This window comes from Etheostoma cragini, chromosome 1 (assembly GCF_013103735.1).
Source record: "Etheostoma cragini isolate CJK2018 chromosome 1, CSU_Ecrag_1.0, whole genome shotgun sequence".
Taxonomy (NCBI): domain Eukaryota; kingdom Metazoa; phylum Chordata; class Actinopteri; order Perciformes; family Percidae; genus Etheostoma; species Etheostoma cragini.
In genome coordinates this window covers 11,527,001-11,544,500 of record NC_048407.1, presented here as the reverse complement: position 1 = coordinate 11,544,500, position 17,500 = coordinate 11,527,001, and the positions used below count along the sequence as shown (strand labels likewise).

The 17,500-nt window shown below is 39.5% G+C and overlaps 2 protein-coding genes across 5 annotated transcripts in view; both read left to right on the top strand.

Moving 5' to 3' along the window:
* The window catches only part of LOC117950145 (SKI family transcriptional corepressor 1 homolog-B-like), a 9,649-nt gene extending 2,321 nt beyond the window's left edge, over window positions 1-7,328 (top strand). For 2 of the 4 annotated variants that reach the window (XM_034880905.1, XM_034880916.1), the window contains exons 2-9: window positions 1-792; window positions 1,394-1,475; window positions 1,588-1,659; window positions 1,839-1,898; window positions 2,919-2,993; window positions 3,182-3,256; window positions 3,885-3,950; window positions 6,120-7,328. The exon at window positions 1-792 is cut by the window's left edge and continues 973 nt beyond it. In XM_034880905.1, the coding sequence (XP_034736796.1) occupies window positions 1-792; window positions 1,394-1,475; window positions 1,588-1,659; window positions 1,839-1,898; window positions 2,919-2,993; window positions 3,182-3,256; window positions 3,885-3,950; window positions 6,120-6,217 (1,320 nt within the window). In that variant the 3' untranslated portion in view covers window positions 6,218-7,328. The remainder of the gene's footprint in view (window positions 793-1,393; window positions 1,476-1,587; window positions 1,660-1,838; window positions 1,899-2,918; window positions 2,994-3,181; window positions 3,257-3,884; window positions 3,951-6,119) is intronic. The other 2 variants (XM_034880932.1, XM_034880925.1) reach the window with 2 other exon arrangements.
* Window positions 7,329-14,302: 6,974 nt separating this feature from the next.
* The window catches only part of LOC117950171 (E3 SUMO-protein ligase PIAS1-like), a 58,632-nt gene continuing 55,434 nt past the window's right edge, over window positions 14,303-17,500 (top strand). Inside the window, exon 1 of the mRNA XM_034880955.1 lies at window positions 14,303-14,356. Within this exon, the coding sequence (XP_034736846.1) occupies window positions 14,333-14,356 (24 nt within the window). The 5' untranslated portion in view covers window positions 14,303-14,332. The remainder of the gene's footprint in view (window positions 14,357-17,500) is intronic.

Sequence of the window (17,500 nt, the reverse complement as noted above, 5' to 3'; positions counted from 1 at the left end):
TTCCCCAGCTACGGACTGTGTCAGAAAAAGAGCGACGGTTTGCCTGATGCGAACAAAGCCAATATCTCTGGTGTGTTTTGGCCTGGACCGAAGGACGCCCTCTATCCTGCTTTCCCTATGTTTTGGCCCACGGCTGGCGGCCTACCCATGCCGCCCTACCCGGGGTCTCCACCCAAACCTCTTCCAGAGCTGCCAGGCGTCCGGCAGGGAGAGCTCGACCTATCGGACCAAAGCGACCGGGGCGCAAACACAACCAAAGACCCTAACCACCACCCTCACCATCAGCAGGACGGCGGAGAGCGCTGTTCAAGCTCCCAGTCCTCATCTGCCAGGAACGACGAGGACAAGTCCGGGGACGAGACCCCTCAGAGGAAAATCAACTACATTTCGGCCTTCAGACCCGTAGTCAAAGACGCGGAGACCATCGCCAAACTCTACGGCAACCGAGACAGCTACGGCGTGCGCCCTGGCTACCTGTCCCCGGATTTTATCAGCGAGAGCTCCAGTTATAGATCCGTATCACCGGATAGGGACAGCGTGGCGGACGAGGACGACGACCCGGACGTGGATGTGGAGTCCAACCGAGGACAAGACGAGGAGGAAGCGATCCAGATCTCTCCGGGAGAGGAGCACCATGACTCCCCTGGACCGGACCGGGTCTCCTCGGGTGCTGAGGAGAGCCAGGAGCAGCCCGCCGCCTCCAGCCCCGCAGCAGCATCCCCGGAGCACTCCGTGCACACTGGCTCATCAGATGAGGACAGACGGACGCGTAATGGCTCTCCTCTTCATGAAGTAAGATTAGATTAAATTCAACTTTAATGATCCCCGAGTGGGAAATCGAATTGTCGCAGTTGTCGAGAATGTGAAAATAGTTTATAGAAGAGAGGAGGCCGGGGCAAGTGTAATCAGGACCAATTGGCCCGGAATTTAAAACATCCAGATGTAGATATTTGCGTAATTTCTAAACATTAAGATGAATAAATATTAATAAGGACCTATTGACCTAGTGTTTTGGAAAATTGTCATTTAACTGCCCTTCTTGAAGTGCCGTTGAGCAAGGCAGCAAGGCCGATGATTGACTCTATCATCAGAATTCATCACACATACATAAAAATCATTTGTGATATCATTTGAACTAATGTATCGCCGTTTTCAATCAGGATAACCAAAGTATAAAACCCTAATGCGTCCTTATTCATTCCCATTGTGTGTTTAAGTCCATGCATTATTTTACCAGCGCGTTAGTGGGTTTAATGCAAAACCTTCTTCTAACAAATTGCAGGGCTGCTTGTTTTGTTGAAGAAAAAAAGGGGCCGCAATTATGGAAAGAACTGCAGTAAATGACATGCGATTGTTCTGCGTTATTGAACATGATTGGCTGTTCATTTTACAGGTGTACACTCATGAAAAGGACGGCCACGTGCTCCTGAACGAGCCTTCGTCGTTTGTGTCGAAACACTCGAGCAGACCCAACGGTAATTATTTAGCCAATTTATGGTTTGCGCGTTAATGCAAATCAGGGCCTTTTTTTGTCTCTTTTAAATCTCTCTCTCTCATTTAAATTGTGTGTGGCTTGTTTGTGTTTAGGTGTTCATCACGTCACTGAAATCCCCAACCAACTCAACGTGACGTCCTATCAGGAGCAAAAGGAGAGACAAGGTTTCTAATTATTCTGTTTTTCACATTAAAAAAAATAAATAGAAAATCCACCCATGATAATCAATTTGATCGGCTTTACTGTGTTATTTTTTCAGAAGCCCTTTCCAATAGATTTTTTTATATAGGCTAGATGACTTATTCGTAGGTTAAATAAAGTTCTGTATGTTTTTGTGCACCAGATGGAGCTTTACGCATCGACATCAGCGTGCATGAAAGAGATTTGGAGAACATGGCTAAAGGTAAGCGGCTGTTTTCAGGGTCAAGAGAGTAAAAACTGTAGCAGGTGATTCATTATCACCACTAATTATTCCTGTTTTGATTTGTAATTTGCCAGCCAGCAAAATATATATTTATAGAGCAGCTAAACGGCTCACAGGCCTGATCAGCACACTGAATTAAGACCGCTTCTGGTGTTTAATGTAGGACATAAAATGCAATACAATACAGCCAATTAAATAGTATTTAGGTTGAATTTCTGAAACGTATAAACCCAAATGAAACTACAGTTGAATTAGAATTTTTTTTTTAAATGAACGTGGGGATTATATTAATTTAAACATTGCATTTCACCTCATTTTAAACGCAGCTACAGGCCCGCTGCCTGCTAAAGATGACGTGCCAAAATCTAAATGTGAATTTACATGTTGTAGGCCTAAAGTGTTTCCATAGTTGTTAACCAATTAATCACGAGATGTGGGAGTTTTGACTTATTATTGTAAGAGGAAATCGTTTAGAGGCTATTAATATTTTAACGAACGGAGCTATAACCCCGAGGCACGGCGGCTAATTATTTTACAACGCTTGGAAAAACCCTGGGACTCCATTATTATCGGCTCAAGCTCCAGGCAATGCATGGCAATTACTGTGGCAGCGCGCGAGAGGAAAGCGGTGAAATGGTTGTTATCAAGGATGTAAACGCACCTGAAGTCGGTTTACTGGACTGACATAAATCTTTATGGGCAGAAACTCAAAATATATCATAGTAAGTGGAATTAAATTGGAGTGAGGTACATTGGGATAGAGAAGCAAACGTTTTTTGAATGATTTTTGCAGGTAGCCTATTTGTGATTTTATTGGGGGTTATTTGCATTATGGGGCATGCTTTCTTCTTGCATCACTTCCCTGCTTGTCATTCCAAAGTCCTGTAGGTGTCAGATGGGGTTTGTGCCAGGGTTATAGTGTGAATAATGACCTGTCCTTGCAGCAGATAAAAAAGTTGGTGTTGAAATTGAAACGTTTTGGGGCTTTTGGCTTTGCAGAGGAACTGCAGAAGCAGCTTGTGGAACAAGTGGAGTTGAGGAAAAAGTTGGAGAGAGAATTTCAGCATTTAAAAGGTAGGACACAAGTAAGTTAAAAGGCACAGAGAGCTGTGTTTTGCATCTTTGTTCGGCACCTTGAACCCTGTGCTTGCAGAGGAGAAGAGCCAGTTGTATTTTGCTCTTTGAATCCAGGAATGTGTCTTTAAATGTATCCTCACAATGTCAGAGAGTTTCCATCTGATGTGGCCTTCGGTACTGTTCAGATAATTTTCAGGATCAAATGAAGCGTGAGCTGTCCTACAGAGAGGAAATGGTCCAGCAGCTGCAGATTGTTCGAGGTTGGTCTCTCTCTTCTTCTCTCTCTCTCTTTACTTTAGTCCTTCATAGATTATGACTGTTAAGCGGATTTACAGTAGATCAATGCTCTTTAAGTTTAAGGCAAATGTTTATTTGAGCCACAAAAACAACGTTTAAGTAACGTAATGCCATATCAATCAATCTGAACCAACTAGCCCTGAACTATAAAAGAAAGGAAAAGTGACACTTGCATATTGAAATAGTAGCGATTTGTGTCCAGGCTTTTTCCTGTAAACTCCATATTTCATCTCCTGCAGTTGAGTAAATTATTAGATATCAGAGGGTGAAACTGAAACCACATTGTTTTGTTTGCAAAGGTTATTTTCTCCTAAATCATGCTCTAGAAAATTGAATAGACAGACCATTATGTAGTGCTGTATCAGTTACATGCAGAAGACAGCAACTAATGCCACCCGTTAAAGGATTGGTGTAATGTTACAGTAGTTTAAATACAGGGTTCAAGTACACAGAGAGGATCACTCTAAATACCATAGGGGTTAATCGGCATACATTACGCTCCTCTGCCTCAGATGGAACACAGCAGCTCACTTCTATCTTCTTTTTTTTTTTTAATTCCTTTTTTGACCATTTATTTTTATTTTTGGATAGACACTTTGTGCAACGAGTTGGACCAAGAGAGAAAGGCTCGTTATGCAATACAGCAGAAGCTAAAAGGTAAATTTATCTGGTCCAAAAGAGGAACATGAATACATGTCATTTTGTGCCTACAAACATAAATATGCAAGTGCTACTTTTTTTAAATTAATAAAACAGCTCCTGTGATGACAGATATTTGTAGTTAGACATCCTTAAAGGAAGGGTTCGCTTTTTTTCAAGGCTATCTCAAAACAACACTCACATGCCCATATGTGCATTGAAAGTATTCGCTGTAATTGTCCTTCCTGTCCATTACTGCTGGCTGTAAAGAGATCTCTTCTTCAAGCAATTTCAGTGCATGTGATGGGGAATCCACAATACTTTTTCTGTGCAAAATATTATAAAATAAATTTATACTAAAAGATAAAATAAAAAAAAGCTAATTTGAGGTTTCAGCAATCTAAATTAGTCATAGTATGTATTAGTATTCCCTTTGGTTTTGTTCCTAACCCACCAGCATTGAAACTGTGTCTATAAAATGTGTTTGTGTTTGTGTCCACATTAAAAAGCCTGAGCGGAAACACTGAAAATTAAATTAAAAAAATGTTTAAAAAAAACTTGGCTGGTTCTAGCACTTGGCTGAGTCGGAAAAGTTGATGTTGATAAAAGCAAGATGTGACAAAGTGCAATGAAACAGACTTAGTGAATACATTGGGATCTACGTGGAGCATGTAAATTAAGAGTCCACTAAAGAGACTTCAAATAGCAGCAGATGAAGACATCACATTTGCGTGGAGCATGAGGAAACTCTAGGCTTAATCTTTAATTCAACATGAAACCAACATAAATGCCTTATTTCCGTTATGTTTTCCATAGTTTGAGTAGAAATGGCACTTTTTTAATGATGTCATCTTGTTGCGCCTTCTTACGACGCGATGGTTTAATGGCATTTAATTGGAGAATCAGCATCTCTGGCTGTTTATCTCGATGAACAAACTGGATGGAAAAGTGCGTTGATTCTCTTTTTATTGCTAATCTTCTGAAAATTCGGTTAAATTTTACACTAAGTTTTGATGAATTCCTTTCTTAATCACACAGAGAAAATGTTGTACTTCAAAACATCAAGTGGAAGATGACTATGTGTGACTCAGACTGCTGAAGCCTTCAATGAGCTAAAGTAAACTTTAGAATTAATTTTCTTTTTTTACACAGAACAAGGACTGTGACTTATGTCCCCCATCACTTATGACGAGATTTCATGGGAAGGCACTTTTTAAAGCTTTTTAATGTATCATTTAACGCCCTGTTGTCATTCCCCTCTTAAACACAGGGTCAACGTTGTGAATTCAAACGTTTGAATGACAGTTTTGTTGTCATTACTTAGAATTCGTCATGGGGGCTGCAGAAGCTATGCGCTAAAACTTTAAAGGTCCCATGACATGGTGTTGTTTGAATGCTTTTATATAGACCTTAGTGGTCCCCTAATACTGCATCTGAAGTGTCTTTTATATAGACCTTAGTAGTCCCCAAATACTGTATCTGAAGTCTCTTTTTCGAAATCCAGCCTTGGAACAGAATTACAGCCACTAGACCCAGTCCCACAGTGAGGTTTCCTTAGTATGTGCCATTTCTGGGGCTGTAGCTTTTGAAGGTGGAGGGTGGGGGTGTGGCCTTGACCAACTGCCACTGCTTGTTTAAAAGCCATGATGTCTCTCTCTCATGGTTGGGCCAAATTCTCTGGGCGGGCAGAGTAGAGAAAGGGCAAGTAACCTTTCCCCTTATGACATAATAAGGGGCAATATTTTAGATCGGCCCATCTGAGCTTTCATGTTCTCAAAGGCAGAGCAGGATACCCAGGGCCCGGTTTACACCTATCACCATTTCTAGCCACTGAGGGACCATAGGCAGGCTGGGGGAACTCATGTTAATGTTAAAAAAAAACTCATAAAGTGACATTTTCATGCCATGGGACCTTTAAATAAGTATACGTTTGTTGTAATGTAAGTTACGTATGTTAAATATTAACAGGAGGATCAATTACAATGACCGAGAAAAAGTTTCAATGTAGATACGAGCATGGTAGTATTGATTTAACAGAGACTTAAAAAAAAAAGTAAACCTATTATTTAACATTAGATGACAAAAACAAAACAAAAAATAAGCATACACATGTAATCTGAATAATCATATGGGAGTGTTGTCTGTGTTTGTCTGCGTGTTCTCACTGATGGACTCGTTCCTCCCCAGAAGCTCACGACGCTCTTCACCATTTCTCCTGCAAGATGCTCACCCCTCGTCAGTGTACCGGAGCCTGCACCTTCAAACCTCCGTTGCTGCCTCCCTAGTGCCGAGCACCACCCTGCACCACCCTGCACCACCCTGCACCTGACCCCAGCTCAGCCAAAAAACAAACACACACACACACACACACACTGGTCTGCCTCGAGAGCTCTCATCTGTTCAACTACCACCTGGCTCCCACTTGCTGTATAGATACACCACTGATAGTGAAGATTGAGTGAAGTAAAGACTTGGAGAAGGTCATGGCAGCAAACCCCCCAACAAAAAAGAACTGAACTCTTGACTAAAACAGATCTTAAACACGAAGTCCATTCAAAAGAGTGTTGATCTGAAGCTGCAAAGCTCGAAACCAAGGAGTCTACTCTGAAAAGAAAAAACAGCACTATATAAATATATGTATACATATACATATATATATATATACATCTATATATATATATATATATATAGATGTATATATATACATCTATATATGTATATATATCACGTGACAATGTGCAATGGCTCGTATAATTGTGATATTATGTTCAAAATGTATCTCATTTATTTAGCTTTTGTTGATTGATTGAATGTCTTGAGTTTTTACATATATTTGTTATTTATCTTGTCTTTGGTTTAATTTATTGTTTAGGATTTGTAACACTGTGTATGTCGTCAAGCACTTTAAATGGGCAACATTTCTGAATTGGACCATGCCGTCCTATACCAAATTCCTTCATCAAAAATCTTTGTTTAAAATAGAGTACATTATTATGAGCACTTACTTCAACGGCCGTTCAGGATTGACATGAAATAGTAATACTAATATTTTCTGTCACACAAACTTTGAAGTGATAAAAAACAACAACAGTCGAGCCATTTAGAGATATCATGTACAGTTTAGACTGAGTATTTTAACACAAATTTGATCCCATCATTTTCTCTGTTTCAGTTGTTTTGTTCTATCATTACATGCATCTGTAAGTCCCAACAGAGTCTACTAAAACCTTTCCTATCATCTGATGGGGTTTTTATAAGAGGAAGACACTGTAAAAGGTGTGTGTAATCTGCCATTCACACAGCTGCATTTCATTTTCTCTCATTTGTTGTTTCTGGCACAATCTACCTTCCCCATTTATATATGTACCCATGTCAATATTATAAAATGTGAAAGCCGCTTTCTGCTTTCCAGCTTTCCTTTTTTCTGTTTCTTCCACTCTTGTAAGCACCTACTGACACCTACTGGCCTCCACACAGAAGAACTCCTCATGAAATAGATCATATTTCCTAATATTTTATTTGAGCTCAACATGATCTCTTTCATTAGGCAGCTACATCAGTGCATGACATGTCCAGTCAACTTATAATGTTTGACGTCTAGTCAGGGGAGAAGGCTGATCTAATAGTGAAATCTAATTCTTCTGATGGGAGGACTAATAGATATTGATTACATGGCTCTCGGCCCCTGGTTGCTTCATACTGAGAGAGATACGCGCATAATGCCATTGACACACAATGAATGTTAATTTTCTGTGAACGTAATTGCCATCCATGGCAAAGCCTGTTCCCTGTGAATACTAAGAGGGCCCGCAAAGATGAACTGAACTACTGTTGGAATGATTGGCTGCTTTAATGTCTTTGTATCTAGCTGTTTATCATTAAGAAAACTCTGATTAAGGTTGATATGCTGTGACAAGCATGGATGGATTATGTGACAATGGGACTCTGGGCCAGACATGTAAAAGGACCCACGCACATGCGCACACGCACACGCACACGCACACGCACACGCACACACACTTCTCAGACATGAGCGATGCAAAACCACAACAAGTGACGTAGCCATGTGTGTTGTTTAAAGTTTTGTGTCTGTTTGTGGTCCCAGTGGACATTTTGCTCTCTTTTTAGTTTGTTTTGTATTTCCTTTGTTGTTCCTTTTGCCTCTTTTTATCACTCTTTTTATGTCTTTCTCTGGTCATTTTTTATTTCTTTGTTGATGTTTTGTATCTCTTTCTAGTCATTTTGGGTGTCTTTGCGGGAATTTTCTCTCTCTGTGGTTGTTTTGCGTGTCTTTCTAGTTTTTTGTTTCTCTGTGTTGTCTTTTGCTTATTTTTTTTTATTTTTTTGAATCTGTAAGTGGTCATTTTGTGTCTCTTTGTGGTAAAATTGCGTCTCTTGGTTGTAGTTTTGCATTTTTTTTGTGGTCATTTTGCGTGTTGTTTGTAGTGGTTTTGTGTCTCTCCTCCGGGTCCCTGGGCCTGGTCCCAGTAGGCCTGACGAGACCCGTTTAGCAATCCATTCATAGTGACAAGTGGAGGGGGGGAAAGTCTCCTTAACAAGATGATTTCAGGCTTTTCTTAAACCTTCCGAGTTGAACTGTAACCTGAGGACCAAAAGTCTGAAATTGATGATTGATGAAATGATAAATTATCTCATGATAATTTTATAATTGTGCAACTTTAAATATTAAAGTAGGACTTAAGGCATTCATTCAAAATGTGCCCTGTGTTCCCACGTTGTTCTGTGGTGCATGTACTGTATATCACTTATTGGCAATAAACTACATACTAGATGAGACTAAGTAAAGTACCCTGAATACATACCACCACAACTTAATGATATATTGATGTTGTATTACTTGGTGAACATGAAGGTTCATTCACTTCATGTAAGAAAAACAAAAAGAAATGGCAAATTAAGTTATTAAAAATTGACAGAAAAGGTGCTAAAGAAAATAATGTTTCAAACAAACAAAGCATGAACCAAATATTTTAATGTTTTGAATTGAACAAAGTAACTTTAGCTGTAAAAAGGATTGTACTGAAGTAATCAGTGCAACAATTAAATTAAACGTAATTGTTGATATACATAGTAGAAGAATATAGAAACATGCAAGGAAAGTACAAGTACCTCAAAACTATACTTAAGCAAAATACTCTTGTCTTTCTACCACTGGGATTAGTCAGCTTTTCCTTCATACATTATATCCATAAACTGTTTTCCAGTTGATTTTCTATATCATGACATATGTAAATTGATATAAATTAATTTCAAAATATAGAATTGTATAAACAGTGCTGTAACCGAGGATCTTATCCATATTACTCCTAGTGTTGTTTACATGTTCTTAAGGTAAACAGCTGTTAGTTTTCCTACTGCTCCACAGTGAGTGCATTTGCACAAGCTTCAATGATAAATCCATACCCAGTGATTTAAAAAGAAGAATCATGTTTTCTCTTTCTGTTTAATCATATTGTCTCACAGTATTTGCAGTGTGTACTACTGATCAATCGTTACTGCTTGTATAAACATGCGTGGTCAGCGGACACCTGTCCCATCACTGGCCATCAACAATACAGCAGATGGCAGTGCTACATAATGACATAATAAAACCTCTGGGATTCACTCTCACATGAAACAAGCAGCAGAACTAGTTTGTCAAAGGATTCTTTGTGTGGACCTTGAGGGATGGACCATTTTCTGAAAATTGAGCACAAAGCCTAATGTGTTGGTGTGATAGTGAATTTTTGTTCAGTATGGAACTATAAAACTATTGTACCAAGCAAATATGTCTTTGCTTGAGAACAAACATACTAAATACTGGCTATACAGGCAGTGATTCAGGACATGAGAATGGAGAGGACCTGGACCTGAGAAATTCATCTACATTTGAAAGGATGTGGTGCCACCTACTGGCGTTTCAGGCACTGAATCCTTTGCTGTGCTTTGAGTTTCTCCTGTCACCGTCTGGCCCTTAACCCTCATGTTGTCTTCGGGTCAAATTTGACCCGTTTTCAAAGTTCTTTTTAATATTCAAAATAAAGGAAGTCAAAAAACGGGTAAAAAATCTTGTAAAAAGCGGCAAAATTGATTAAAAGAAATACAAAAACTTCATAAAAAATATGTTAAAAGAGACAAAAACGTTGAGATAAGGGGAACAGTGCCTTTCATGGTCAAAGGGAAGACAACACAAAGGTTAAGACGGCATCCTGGTATCTGATTTAGACATTTGATGGTGATTGTTTAGCAAAATCAGTAAAAACTAAACCCCCAATTGACAAATGTCTTCTATACATATGTATATACTGTATATGTGCCAGGACTCACCAGTATTGAGCAACGGGCCTGTACTTCTGATGTTTGTCCACATGAGTACCCTTACTTCTAATTGTTATCTGTGGTATCATAAGGCTAACTTAATAGACTCTGTTATACAATCAGATATTTAATCTAAAATAGGCTATCTGTCAGGATTTATTAGGAAAAAACAAGCACCTTTATGTCAAATCAGACATTCAGCCCCCCCATATAGATTGAGTGGTATGATCCTTTGATTTGTTACCGCATTTTCAGACCAAGCGATGGTTTGGCTGTGAGATTCGTAGTCCAAACAGGCTCCTTAGAGTGAATTGTTAGAGAGTCGACTATTCGGGGTCACACTTACAAGATATGGCTATGAATATATCCAAGACACTTGTGATGATCATGTCATGCAACTTCTGAATTCGGGTACTGCCACCTGTTTTGGGCCATTTCAGGCCCTGACCACTACTCTACCCAAGAAAGCCTTCGTATCATATTAACACTTTGAAGTTTTCAGATTATATGTATTCAATTAAAGGTTTCATTATATTGTTTATTACCGACATCATTGCTTAAATGCTGTGTCAAAGTATTCTCCATTATTCTGGTGAAGAAACAGTGAATCATTCTTTTTGTTTACCACAAGTAGCCTAATTAAAATGTGGTAAATTATAATAAATTATAAAGCATCTTGGCAGTCTTAAGGTTCACTCAAAGTGCTTTACAACCATGCAACCCCCCCCCCCTAGGTGTCTTTGTCACCTAATGTTACATTTTATCAAGTCTTTTGCAGGGTCTCATACTTTAAAAAATTAAAAGGATGAATGTCTTGACAAAAGGGCACATAACCAAAGAAAGTGATTACTATTTGATCGTATTATCATCCAGTGCTCTTTATCACAGGGTTGTATTTAGATTTTCAGTTTAAGGTGCACTCCAGTGATCAGGTATTGCCCTTTTAAAAGTTGGCAGACACGAAGATTAAAAAGGATTAGTTAAAATCATGCAGCAGATGCCGAGATATCCTGACTTTTTAGTCCCTAATATGGGTCACACTCCAGAAACGTGCATCCAACACTTCCCATGATGTAACACTACTTCAAACCCCCAGTTAGTAACATGTGCTTTCTGTTAATAAATAAATAAATTTAAGCCTCAAACTCAGGGTTATATTTTACAGACTTTGTCAAGCTCCCTCCAAAGCCACAGATGGCATTATACATGGGTAGAGTAGTACTCCCCATTATAAGTGAACTAACATTGTTGTGTGAAATGTAACGTTCCCTAGAAAAGTACTTTTTTCTAAATCTCTGTGGAGCTCAGCAAAATGTCCTCAGTACCCCTCACAGTGTAGAACCAGCTGATGCTTGCTCGCCAAAGTTTTGGAAGAAGCACACATTTTAAAATTTCAGATTCAATCATTTATTTCCACTTCAATGAAAACTTGATTGGAATTTTTCTTTGTGTTTGCTTGGTATGGACCAAAACAATACAATACCAATACACATCAGCCTAAACATGTCCAAATACACAGAGTAGATTAAACATAAGTGGCTGGTGCGGTTACGGAAATGAGTAGTTCTGCTTTTAATAACGTGTCATTTTTCCTGCAGGAAGGGGGACAAACAGCATGTTGGCCGGATGGGAGGGGTCTCTGGTTATTTTAAGACCCACCCTAAACTTGCAGGTGTTACAAATATCCCAGATCCATCCATCTTCATCCACTTATCCAGTATTGGGTCGCGGGGGCAGCAGCTCCAGCAGGGAACCCTAAACTTGCCAAATACCTCAGATGTTTGGTCAATTTTGCCGTTTCCATAGCATACTGTGATATAGAATGTGAGAACACGCGCTATCACAGCTCTGTAAAAATCACACATCCCTCTGCTTTTGATACACACCTTAAAGGTCCCATGGCATGAACAATTCACTTTATGAGTTTTTTTTAACATTAATATGAGTTCCCCCAGCCTGCCTATGGTCCCCAAGTGGCTAGAAATGGTGATAGGTGTAAACCGAGCCCCGGGTATCCTGCTCTGCCTTTGAGAAAATGAAAGCTCAGATGGGCCGATCTTGGTGATACTACAAAAAAAATGTAATAGATGAATAAGAGGGAGCTTGTATTCGTCACTAATAAGTATGACGCACTGATCTACTAACTCCCCCCGTGTGAACACAGTTTTTTTAAGATTTTAAAGACTTAACTTGAATAGTTTATATTAGTGTAGAGTACATTGGAGTCGGCTGGTATTAAACAACACTATCCCCTCAAGAAAACTAAACATGCTTGAATGTGTGATGGTCTGGTTGCTGTTTCTTGAAACTTCTTTGACCTTCAGGGTCACTTGAGCAGATCCTAAAACACTTGACTTAATTATTCTTCATGCCATTCTTCTGCTCAAGTCATTTTATATATACATTTTAAAATTGCTTTTTTGTTAACTTTGATGGCAGGCACAATATTAATTATACCCTGCACACCCCTGACAAGACCAAAGGAACAGTATGCATGATTGTGCATTTTAGATATTTACATGGATCCAACATACAGTATTTGATGTTAAATCAATACAGCTTTGCTGCGACAGAACAATACATTTCAGTTTGTCAAAGAAATGATCTCAAAATGCATTGCAGTTTGTCAGATTTATTTAATACATCTTATCTTCCCTGAAGAAATAATTTTAGATCACCAGTAGTTGGGTTGCAGGCTGGATAGAAGTAGAGACTCAGATAGAGAGAAGAATGATTTAACGCATACAGCAGACTGATCTGGGCCAGATCAACTTGGCACTGCTGGTCTGGTGGTACTGATGGCACAGTTTTACAAAGATGGCAAACTTGGTATAGGTATTCTGTTGATATTTGAGAGAGAGACTGTTTGGTCCACATTGTTATGGATAGAGATGACCTACATATTTGACTAATAAGGTTTGATTGTTTTGACATAAACTCAAAAATCCAGGCATATTAGCTGTTTTTTTAATGGGTGCAAACAGAGTCATGAATTACTAGCAATTTCTTGGTCATTCAACAAGTTAAGACTCAACAAACCAAATGTAAGGACATTTGTTTTGTGTGTTCATTGTCCCTGTGGGGAAATTAGGTTGCAGCAGAAATCACGAGACATTTTTTACACAAAAGAGTAGACAACAAGACAACACAACCATACTTTTTGGACATAAAGACATCACTACGCACAACATGACTTAGTTATAACTTATGTTGGCTTTGTATGTCAATTTTATTACATTTCCGTTAGGACAACACAAGATAAGATGAGATTTATTGGTCTCCAGAATGGAAATTTGGACAGAAATAAGAGCAGAGAAATTGAGAAAGAAAAAATCTAGTATAGTAGTAGTATGTGTCTGCATTTTAACAACCCTCTCCGCCATGTCTACTTTGTTTTTGTGGCTGCTTTCCTTGCAGGTATTGCAGGTGGGCGTGGCAGAAGGTGTTTTAGCAGACTGGAAGATCCTGAGCTTTCTTTTTAGAAGGCGTTTTGGATACAGTTGTAAGTGAGACCTGTTCCTGCTCTCCCTTTAGCTTATCCGTCACATGTGCAATGCATGAGCAGAACAGCCAATTGGAATGCTCTTTTTCTCTTCAAAATGACCTGTTGACCAAAAACAGAGCCAAGAGAAGATGTGGAAATCTAGTTTTCACTCAGACCACTTAAAACACAATATGCTAAAAAGTTAATATTATTTTTTCTCCCAATGATGCAAAAAAGCTCCTGCAGCTTTAAGATTAAGTTAGGCTTGTGTTGTTTTTCTATGTTCTACTCCATTCAATTATACTTAGTGAAAAGTAGAATATTTAGAATAAATTTCTATTTTATTGTTTTACTTTTGCTTGATTAGTGTTGCTTTTATTTTAATTTTAAATACTATTATTATTTATTTATTTAAATTTTTATTATTTATTTATTTAGGCTATTTCTGTAACATTCTGCAAAATTCTACTGCTGTTTTTTCCTTCTAACATTTCTGTTCCTGAACGCACCCCTGTCGCTGTGTGCGCGTTCACGCAGCAGCTCTGCGCGTCCCAGTCATGTGACTGCACCTCACCACGCCTGCGCAAAGAAATACAAGATGGCGGAGGGTGCGGAATTGAAGGTAAGGCGCAGCCTAAAATCATTACATTTTTACTCATTTAGCAAGCGTTTAATTGTGAAGTGACACAGCGCGGCAGTGATTTTAAGCCACGGGGGCTTGAGATGTTGTTAGATTTGAATGTTTATAAATCATACACAGTGGCAACTTTATTGAATCCGCGAGCGCCAAAGCTTGCACGAGCATGTTTATGTTGATATTGAGACGCGCTGGTTTTCTTGAGTACAACAGCTGCTGGCACTTTCTAACCCGTGCGCTGTGGGTTGTTTTAACACGAAAGGCAACGGTTCACTTCAGGCTAGCAGAGCTGTCTCCGTCCGGTGTGTTTAATTTATAATTTGAGGAGAAATAGCCTGAGCTCGAGTGCGTTTTGTGGCGCTGATAGCCTCCAGACTGTCTTTGAATGTGACAGCGGCTTCATGCTTCATCTTTGAAAGCACACACATGGACGGATTATTCCTCAAACACGGTATGCGTGATGATATATAAGTTAATACCTGACAGAGGCTGAGTCTGTCTGCAGCTGAATTAGGCTAACGTCACCTGGTCCTGTTTATTAATACCTGTGTGACTCACTTCACCTGTTGATACTGGCATAATAAACGGTTAACGGTGCACTGGCTGCACATCACCCGTTATATGAGCCAGGTGTCCAGGTGGTGCATTTTACTGCTGTAGATGTTTGAGGTTGTTCTGATTTTAATGCCTTTATTTACCGTTAGGTAATTAAATCTACAGGAGTGCATTATATTCTATAATCGTGTTTTTGTAGCTTTGCCGTGTCGCTGTTTTCATGGTGTCAAATAAGTCCCTATTTTCAGCTTTGTGACTATGCATTTGCAAGCTAATTCCAGAAAAATTAACTGTTGATCTTAGAAGCTTGGAGAAGTTTCTGAACACAAACACTTTCAGTTTATCAGCAGCATTTAAAGTCAACACGTATGCGGACACGTGCTTTTCACTGAAAAAGGCAGAGAATGAAAACTTCTAATCTTATAAGGAACTAAAGCTGTGAGACATGTAGTGAAGTTAGAAGTACAATATTCCATTTGGGATGTAGTGGAGTAAAGGATAAAGAAGCTTACAATGGAAAATGTTCAAGTAAAGTACAAACACTTCAAATGTGTAATGTAGAGTACAATCAATAGCTGCACTAAAACACTGTTTTAATTTGACTTTATAGACAGTTTTCACAACGTGTCATCAAACTGGAAGGCACCATATTGGAGGTACTCCGCATCTCAACAAAGCACAGGCACTGAAGTAGATCCGAACGTTGGTTCGTTGATAATGGTTACATGGTTACATGGTTAATGGTTACGTCATGGTTATCATTGCCGTGTTTTAGGTTGTACTAAAAGGTCAGACCAAGAAAAACTATTTGGAATATTATCGACTTCCAAAAGTTATTGTGAACCAGGGAGAGGAACGCCAGAAGTTATCAGAGGAAAGGAGGCGCTTGTGCTTAGCAAAGCTCAAACTCACTCAGGTAGTGTAGATAGCAAACTGGGGCTCTTTGAAATAGTCACTGAGAGTCACTTGGCTACACCTTGAGTATCACAGTGACGTCATACAGTTAAGGTTAGGTTGAGTAAAGACGTTATTGCATTACTTGCTTTGGCCTTCACAACACAACGGTCGTTAATGACTTGGTACTGCGTCTCCCTCACGCGTTCACACACCATCTGATCATAGGCCTCCTAACCTTTACAGGATTTAAGGTCTGCAGCTGTGTATGGGCTCGGCGAGAAAATCAGGTAGCTGACTATATCGGGATGTGCAACTGAAGGGAGAATCACCAGGTCGTCATGGATCTAAGAAGAGGGAGCCAACTTATAGGGATCTGCACCGTGAATAAACTGTAATTTCTCAGAATATTGCACATTTTCTTGTGGTCCAAGTCCTTCCGTATACGTCTTTTCATACATTCACTTAAAGTGCATAAAATTCCACTGTACTGCGCTCAGTTCCTCCAATCTGGCCGTGCATCCAGGTTACTACCCAGAACGGGGTGTCGGTGAAAACCGCCTATAAAGCAGAGTTGGAACATAACTAGCAGTTATTGATCAGAATCTTGGGATATTTTTAGACTTTCCCTGCTGGGTTCCCGCTGCCTGTGGATCTATACATGCTTCTTTTGTGCCAGCTGTGTAGCTGTTCACACACAGACTGTAATGATGCTGAACACTATGCCATTGCCTCCTTTAAAAAGCCAGATTACAGTTTATATTGCCTATATTTTAATATATGCTTTCCCTGATTAATGAGTTAAGTGCAGCTCTTCGTAGATAGATAGATCGAGCTTCTTAAAGGTGCTCTAAGCGATGTTGGGTGACGTAACTTCTTGTTGACGTTCGAAATATTCCCCCCCCCCCCGACAACTCTGCATGAGTCAGTAAATAGATTTCTGTATCTAGACAGTGTCAGACAACTAATTAATTGATTATCACAATAGTTACAGAGAGTTTCTCTGTTAGTTGATTAATCTGTATTAACTGTGGTTTCAACCCTACTTGCAGTTTCTTTTTGGACTGTAGGCCAAACAAATAAATGTTTGAGCTCTAGCAAGGTGGGATGGGGCATTTGTCGTTTTGTGTTTTTGATAGGTACAGAGCAATTGATTAAAGATAATCAACAGTTGCGGCTGTACAGTTATGATGAACCACTGAGAAAGCTTTTATGGATGGATAGATGGCTTATTTGAATATTTACAGCTAGGCCTGGACGATTAATCAAAAAAGTATCAATATAGAAATTCTAGAGCTGTAATCGACGTATTTTTCCCAGCACGATAATTTATTTCTCTTGGTAGGCCTACTTTCTCCTTAAAAACTTTCTGCCCCGTGTGCGGGGCCCAAAATTAACACTCGCCATTTGCCAAATGTGGGGGCGCACACATCAGACACCAGCCACTACCTTCTGTTTACTGATAGCTAGTGTTGAACTCAGGCTAATTCATTAGCTAGTAAGGTGTGATTTTAGGCAGCCAGCCGTCCAAAAGAAAGCACAGGAAACAGAATCTCATTCCACCTTTCCGTGAGGCTCTGGCTCACTTTCTGCACTCGGTGTCCGCAGACAGCTGTAGTCTTGTTCCGGTGTTGATGTTCTGTGCGTTGTTGGACACATGAAGCCACTTTCCTGAAACCA